The following is an 8,638-nucleotide window of genomic DNA, read 5'->3' as shown; positions in this document are numbered from 1 at the left end:
CTCTTTCCAACCTCCCGGTCTCTCCTCAATATTTTAAAAAATTACCTAGTTAGGTCCTAAACAAACATATTTTATAAGGATCAGCACAAAGCTGGTTTCTATTATGTGGAGGTTAAAGATGTCCCAAATGTCCAGCTTTTCCAAACTGCTGTACCACCCCATCATTTCTAACATCTACTACTCCCTCTCTCTTCAGTACTCTCCCTCCTCTCTTTGGGTTCCCTAATTTGCTACAACGTCCCACAGAACTCATCAACTTATAAAGGAAATGACTCATGTGGTTGTGGAGGCTGTCAAGTCTCAAATTTGTGGGGCAGGCGTAGGCTTCTTCTCACCCACATGGTTGCAGGAGCTGATGAACCCAAACCGGCAGTTCAGACCACAGGCTGCTGGCTCACAAGGCTGTGGAAGCTGCCAAGTCAGGTCAGACAATAGGCCTCCAGCCCAAGGGGCTGTGGAGGCTGGAAAATCCCAGAATTGGCAGATCAGGCAGCAGAGTCCCAAGAGGCATGAGGTCAATCGATCATGAACCAGACTTGAGGTCCAGATGCAAAGGCAGAGAGCCTTGCCAGGACACACACATCGTAGATGCAGGCTACACTCCAGGGAGGAGTGTAACTTCAGTAAGGGTGGGACTTGAGTCACTCCCTCCTGCCAGGTTGCAACTAAGCTGAAAACACACCCTGTACAAATCCTGCCTCATCAACATGTAGAGGTCAGGATCCACAACACATAAAATGGAGGACAACCATGCAATGTTGGGAATTATGGCCTAGCCAATTTGTCAGATAGTTCCAACTGTCACAGGTTCCATATACTCTATTTGCATTGTCCCACTCAATCATCACGTGTGAGTCGTGAAGACCATGGCTAGATGGGCCATATTAAATAATTCATTGCACCACAGGACTATGGAAAAGACTGAAGGTGGGTGCAAATTCTCATGGTTGTTGTTCCCAGTGATTCTATATTCTCGTGGTAGCCCAAGTGGAACCTTTAGCAATTCATTAAAAATTATAGATAAATTATTTTATTTTGTGTCATATGTAGAGTCCACTGTCTGCTCCTAGGTAAGCAAGTGTTTTCATCTCATCTCTCCTTGGAAGTGTAAGTCTTTCCTTAGATTTTAGAATAGTTGGTTGCCTACAAACTCAGCTCTCTAATGACTTCAAAAAGATTGTGATTTCACAGGTTATATGACTTAACTTTTTTATTGTAAGTGTGAGAGCGAGGCTCTTTTCAGCTTTCTAAATCATAAGTGGACAACAGAGTTTTGTTCATTGTTTAATTATGTTTCTCTGGTTATTAGGGAAGTTGACAACATTTTCACATTTACTAGCTATCTTAGTTGGTTAGTGCTGCTATAATAGAAATACCATAAGTGGGTGACTTTAACAAACAGAAATTTATTCTCTCACAATTCAGGAGGCTATAAGTCTGAATTCAGGGTGCCAGTTTTAGGGGAAGTCTTTCTCTGTCGACTCAGAGGAAGGCCCTTGTCTCCTGGAGCTTCTGCTCTTGGGTGATCTTCATGTGACTTGTCGTCTCTCATCCCCCATCTCTGCTACTTAGCTTGCTTGTTTAATCTCTTTTATATCTCAAAAGAGATTGAAACAATATACACTCTAATCCTACCTCATTAACATAGCAAACATAACCTAATCCAGCCTCATTAATATAACAAACATAACCCATTTACAAATGAGATTATAACCACAGGAAGAGGTTAGGATTTACAACACATCAAAAAATGGAGAAAAATTACATAGGATCACAAAATGGAGGACAACCACACGATATTGGAAATCATGGCCTAGCCAAATTGACACATATTTTTGGGAGACGCAATTCAATCATAACACTAGCCTTACGTATTTTCTTTCTGTGAAATTAGTTATTTATATCTTTAATCAATGCATTAGAGTACTCCAGAAAAACAGGACCAATAGGAGATATACGTATATATGTATGTGTATGTACATACACACATATATGTATATATATCACAATGATAGTCACTTAAAATAAAAATCATATGTATTTATAAAGTACAAAAATAATGCAGAGAAGTAATCCCTTTTTCAGAGGCTACAAGGGTAAAAAAAAAAAAGTTGAAACAGGACGGTGACGGCTTCATGAGAATAAAAAGACTTCTAATGTACTTGAGTTTGGCTACATCATTAACTTTGTGGCACATTAGTTTTTTGGGTTTACTTGTTCAGATTTTTATGTTTGTTTTTCCTCTACATAAAGCATTAAAACGAATGATTTCTAAAGGCCCTTCAATCTCAGAGCGGAGAATAAGTTGTTCTTACTAATCAATACAAAATTATTTATAGGAACTTATCTTCTGTATTACAAACACCCCATTCACAACTTTTCCAAGAGGTTGAGTTTGAAGCTTATTGATATTTGGGGTTTCACCAGCTTTTCTGAAAATGTGGTTTGGGACACTGATCTTTCAGTCAGATTCAGCATCAAACACAAATGGGGTACTATTTATCTCCAGAAAACCATTGTTCCAACACTACTGTGATATTATAATTATTCTCTTTGGGGCGCATTATCTTTTAGCTTTGTATTGAAAATTTCTACTAAAAAGAATTCACGCTCAGTAGCCACTGAAGCATGAAACATCATCTCCTCCTTCCCTTCTTAGGGTCTCAAGTTTGAATGGCTTCACTGCTTTCAGCACCATTGCTGCAATATGGCCTTTCTGCAACCCTCCTTCTTGGAGGAGTCCTCCTGGGGCACCATCTGCTTCTGCTCAGGATGAAGACAACAGAATAAGACATAAGTTGTGACTAAATAAGGTATTATCCAGGAACCTTACTTCACTCACAATGTTCAGTGTCAGGAAATCAGGTAAAGATAGGTTGAATAAAAGGAGGAGATCTAGAGGGGTTAGGAAGAGATTTGAAACCTAGAACTATCTAGATAGAAAAGAGAATGCAAAGACCTATACAAAGAAAACTACAAAAACTACTGTAGGAAACCAGAGACCTACATAAGTGAAAAAACATACCATGCTCTTGGATCGGAAGACTTAACATTGTGAAAACGTCAATTCTACCCAAAAGACACAGATACAATGCAATCCCAATCCAAATTCCAACAGCATTCTTTAATGAGATGGAGAAGCAAATCACCAACTTCTTATGGAAAGGGAAGAGGCCCTGAATAAGTAAAGCATTACTGAAGAAGAAGAACAAAATGAGAGGCCTCACAGTTCCAGATTTTAGAGCTTATTATACAGCCACTGAAGTCAAAACAGCCTGGTACTGGTACAACAACAGACACATAGACCAATGGAACAGAATTGAGGACCCAGACATAAATTCATCCATTTATGAGAAGCTAATATTTGATAAAGACCCAAAGTCTGTTAAATGGGGAAAAGACAATCTCTCTAACAAAAAGTTTTGGCATAACTAGATGTCTGTCTGTAAAAACATGAAGCAATATCCATGCCTCACACCATACACAAAAACTAACTCGAAATGGATTAAAGACTTAAATATAAAATCTAAAACGATGAAGATCCTGGAATAAAAAATAGGGGCAATGCTGTTGTTGTTGTTGTTAGGTGCTGTGCCATCGAGTCACTTCCAAATCATAGTGACCCTATGCACAACAGAATGAAACACTCCCCAGTCCTGTGCCATCCTCACAATTGTCACTATGCTTGAGCCTACTGCTGCAGCCTCTGTGTCAATACACCTCGTTGAAGGTCTTCCTCTTTTCCACTGACCCTCTAACAAGCATGATGCCTTTCTCCAGGGACTGATCCCTCCTGATAACATGTCCAAAGTATGTGAGACACAGTCTCGGCATCCTTGCCTCTAAGGAGCATTCTGGCTGCACTTCCTCCAACACAGATTTGTTCGTTCTTTTGGCAGTCCATGGTATATTCAATATTCTTAGCCAACACCACAATTCAAAGACATCAATTCTTCCTCGGTCTTCCTTATTCATTGTCCAGCTTTTGCATGCATATGAGGCAATTGAAAATACCATGGCTTGTGTCAGGCACACCTTAGTCTTCAAGGTGACATCTTTGCTTTTCAACACTTTAAAGATTTTTTTTTTGTAGCAGATTTGCCCAATGCAATGGATCTCTTGATTTCTTGACTGCTGTTTCCACGAGTGTTGGTTGTGGATCCAAGTAAAATGAAATCCTTGACAACTTCAGTCTTTTCTCCATCTATCATGATGTTGCTCATTGGTCCATTTGTGAGGATTTTTGTTTTCTTTCTGATGAGGTGTAATCCATACTGAAGCTGTGGTGTTCGATCTTTGTCAGTAAGTGCTTTCAAGTTGTCTTCACTTTCAGCAAGCAAGGTTATACCATCTGCATAACCCAGGTTGTTAATGAGTCTTTCTCCAATCCTGATGCCCTTTCTTCTTCATATAGTCCAGTATACTTGATCAACTGATTTTCTTCTAAGAGGCTAATACAATTCAACGAAAAAAGGGTAATATTTTCAACAAATGCACAGATAAGCCTTTTTCCATTCCTAACTGTTTATACAAAAATGAATTCAAAATAGATCATTGACTTAGACGTAAAAACCTAAAGTAAAACTTCTGGAAGAAAACAGAGAAAACCTTTGTGAATCTTGGCTTAGACAAAGATTTTTTAGGTATGACACCAAAAGCACAACATATAAAATACTTTTCATAATTTGAAATTTTTCAAAATGATGAACTTCTCTTAAAAAGATACTGTTAACAGCATGAAAAGGTAAGCTATAGATTGTGAGTTAATATTTGCCAGTTACATAACTGAGAAAGAACTGCCTTTCAGAATTTATAAAGAACTCTCAAAACTAAATATTATGAAAACAGACAATGGAGTTTTTTTGTTTTTATTATTAATACTATTTTTACAATGAGGAGACTGAGGCATTCTAATTACAATTTCTATAAAGAAAGATGTATTTGTTTATGTACATATAAACATATAAATGAATGGAAAGATCTGGGGTCTGGAATGATACACAATGAACTTGATGATGATGATTTTCTTTGGAGAAAAAAGTATGATTGTTCCGGGTTTCAACAAGGATATCAACTTACTTGATTTTTTTTTTTACAGTAAAAATATAGTCATTTATCTTATGGGTGAATAAAAATATACATAAGAATGACTTTAAAATTAATCATGAAAATTTTAAGATGAGTAAAATATATAAAAAATGATGCAATTAATTTCCATGTCTCTCCATGCAGCTATAAAGAATATTGCCAGTACAGTTGAGTTTGTCTCTTCTAGTTGAAGGCATACTATGATACCCTAGAGATCCTCCCAGAGCTATTTCTTTGCCTCCTGCATATCTTCAAAGCATTGGTAGAAACCACATTTCTATGATATCTTTGGTGGCAGATTAACATCTCTGTGGACTGCTGAGGCCATCTCTTTGGTCCATGCACTACAAATCTAGGAGAATCTCTAGCTTTTTCCTTACTTTCCTCTAAGGAGGGGCTCTGATATGAGGCAAATTGCAAAATATAAGATAAAGTAGGGGGCATGGAATTAGAGGACTAAGCTGTATAAGCAAAAAAAGAAAAAAAATCAGTGAGGCAAACTCTTTTGGATGGAGTGTCATTTCTTGCTTATCTCCATTTAGGGGCACCCTTATACTTAGAAGACAGATGCTTAAATGGAAATTAACATGATATTAAGGGAAAAATGGCATTGGGCAGGTCACTTAAATGATTCATTTTCTAACTCTTAATCACCATTACCTACATGCTCAAAAACAGTCAGTGACAGAAAGTTTACAGAAAGCAATATGAATTTGAAGTATTGGAATAGCTCAGAATATAAACATCATTTGTTCATGAAGCAGTCTTTTTTTTCAGTGTCCATAAATCAAATTTGAATTTGAGGTTTTAGTAATCTTTCATATTTTCTCAGGAGGAAATCTATTTCCTAACTGGCTGAGTGATCTTGTGATTTTGACCACTTCACCCAACCTCTCTGGACTTGAATTTTCTCATTTTCAGATGAACAAACTGGATTATATAACTTTTCAAGGGCCTTCAAAATCTGGTCTCTAAAGATGACTAAAATTATCTTGAATATATCTAACAGAATGCTATAGAATAATATTGGGCTAGGAAACAAAAAATGTCTAAATCTTATTCTCGGCATCTAAACCTCCCCCCTCACAAAAAAAAAAAAAAAACAAGTGTGGTGAGTCAATAAATTGACTTTAACTCATGGAGACCCCATGTGTGTCAGAGGAGAAGTGCTCCATAGGGTTTTCAATGGCTAATTTTTTCATGGTAGATTGCCAGGCCTCTAATTTCCAAGGCACCTCTGTGTGGACTCTTTGGGTTAGCGGCTGAATGCATTACCTATGTGCACCATCCAGGGACTCTTATATGAAATGTAGAGCCAGAAAATGTGACTGGAGAGCTACTGAGGAGCTGTTGTTACTTGGGTAAATGAATGGGACTGGATATTTCAAATCAGACAGGACTAGAAATGCTTCTAACCTACACTACTGTCTTCATACAGATCATCAGAAGGTACCTCTTTGGGCAGTCAAATTACCCAGTTATGTCCTTTCTGAGAAGCTAATTCTGAAAAGATATCGCTTGTTCTGAGCTAAAGCAGTTCCTCTTCAGGAAAAAGGGCTTGGTAATGGAAGTACAGGCTGGATTTCAGCCCTATCCACCCCTTTGCCCGTGTTCCTTGGGGTAGGGCAAACCAACCAACCCATTGCCGCTGAGTTGATTCTGACACATAGCAACCCTATAGAACAGAGTAGAACCGCCCTATAGGGTTTTCAAGGAGCGGCTGGTGGATTCGACTGCTGATCTTTTGGTTAGTAGCCGAGCTCTTAACCACTGTGTCACAGACTGTTTATTCTTAGCCAGGGCCTTCTCCTCTGAAGATCCCACTGTCTTAGTCACCTAGTGTCACTATAATGGAAATACAGCAAGTAAATGGCTTTAATAAAGAGAAGTTTATTCCCTCATAGTCCAGTAGGCTAGAAGTCTGAATTCAGTGTGTCGGTCCACGGTAGGCTTTCTTTCTATGTCAGCTTGGGAGGAAGTTCCTTGTCGTCAGTCTTTCCTTGGTCTGGGAGTTTCTCAGTGCAGGAACCTCAGGTCCAAAGGACGAGGTCTGCTCCCAGCGCTGCTTTCTTGGTGTTATGAGGCTCCCACTCTCTGATTGCTTCCCTTTCCTTTTTATCTCTTGAGAGATAAAAGGTGGCGCAGGCCACACCTCAGGGAAACTCCCTTTACATTGGATTAGGGATGTGACCTGGGTAAGGGTGGTGTTACAATCCCACCCTAATCCTCTTTAACATAAAATTGCAATCACAAAATTGAGGACAACCATGCAATACTGGGGATCATGGCCTAACAAAGTTAATACACACATGTTTGGGGTGACATAATTCAATCCATGACACCCAGAGTGTGGGCCTGTGTGCCTCATCTTGATTTACAGGTCACAAAACATTTGCTTTTAAGCAACTGACAAATGGATTAGAGACTCTTAGGAAGCACCTTTGGAGGTGTGGGGGGAGAAGGTTTTTATTTTTTTTCAAATTATAAAAATTATACACAAAAATATGCTACTTAGGAAACACACACGCACACAAAAAAATTCTAATGCAGTTACCAAGAGCTAATAGCTGGCAAATATATTGCATATTTCAACTAGATATACGTATATGTTTCTTTTTCCATATCTGGGTCTCTTCTCCATAAACATCTTTATGATGACATCCAGGGTTTTAGAAGAAGGGCTCTAATCTAGTTTCTGTACTTGAATGAGGATGGAGGGGCCATTTGGTGTGTTGTTTGGTCTTGATAACCTTGTAGAATAAAGAGATAAAGATAGACAAATTGAAATGCAGCTGGTCATACATATTTCCCTTCACTCAATCTGTAGTTACCTACTCCTCTTGGGCTACATTCTTTTCCCTCATCCCTTTTTAAAGTCTTTTCTCTCACTCTCACCTATGTCCTTTAATGTACTCCTGCCCTTTAGCTACCATCCACCTCCCTCAATTGGGAGCCTGAAATCAAATATTCACTCATACCCAAGAGCACCTGTGGACTGGACAGGAGGTGTCAAGTAGCAACAGCAGAGAGGAAGGAGCTGGTGTACCCAATGTCGGAAGGTGAGGGGAAGATTTTGATACAGGAAGAAAGGTGAGAAGAGGGTTCAAAAGGTATTTCTGATGCAGTTGCTGGGAGGATAAATGTTGGGACATTTGCAATGATGGATCCAAGAAATAGAGATCTGAGAGTGTGTGCATTTTTGCGTGTCTGGATATATCAGCATCTGTATTTTATTTGTTTGGATTCCAGTGTTAGCTTGGGTTAGTGTTACCACGAATCCCAAAGGGGTGTGCTTGAGTGTGACAAAGAGCATGTACTTTGTCATGTAGACCCAGCCACCTCTGTCTGTTGTAGACCAGGATGCACATTTCACTAAAGGCAGATACCACCGTGTTCTGAAATGCTCAGGGGAATCCTTGGTCTTTTAGGTTTGTTATGGGCTCTGTTGATCATCCTTTCCCTCCCTTGGCTGTTGTTTACCACAAAGTATTAAATGAGTTAATAAGTTAATACATGGAAGGCCTTAGAAGAGTCTCTGGCTCATTCTGAG

At 38.9% G+C, this 8,638-nt stretch overlaps 2 protein-coding genes across 4 annotated transcripts in view; both read right to left on the bottom strand.

The window, feature by feature from the left end:
• Positions 1–1,386: 1,386 nt before the first annotated feature.
• AIM2 (absent in melanoma 2) lies at positions 1,387–6,731 on the bottom strand. Its single transcript, XM_049875706.1, is given in 5 exon segments — positions 1,387–2,562; positions 2,565–2,655; positions 2,657–2,725; positions 2,728–2,763; positions 6,663–6,731. Coding segments are annotated over 5 exon segments (498 nt in total). The 3' UTR covers positions 1,387–2,329.
• The window catches only part of LOC126073796 (gamma-interferon-inducible protein 16-like), a 91,215-nt gene continuing 87,430 nt past the window's right edge, over positions 4,854–8,638 (bottom strand). The window contains exon 9 of one of the 3 annotated variants that reach the window (XM_049880887.1): positions 4,854–7,838. In XM_049880887.1, coding sequence (XP_049736844.1) covers positions 7,758–7,838 — 81 coding nt within the window. In that variant the 3' untranslated portion in view covers positions 4,854–7,757. The remainder of the gene's footprint in view (positions 7,839–8,638) is intronic. The other 2 variants (XM_049880886.1, XM_049880885.1) reach the window with 2 other exon arrangements.

The sequence above is a fragment of the Elephas maximus genome, chromosome 3, assembly GCF_024166365.1.
Source record: "Elephas maximus indicus isolate mEleMax1 chromosome 3, mEleMax1 primary haplotype, whole genome shotgun sequence".
NCBI classification, from domain to species: Eukaryota; Metazoa; Chordata; class Mammalia; order Proboscidea; family Elephantidae; genus Elephas; species Elephas maximus.
This window is presented reverse-complemented; position numbering and strand designations above follow the sequence as displayed.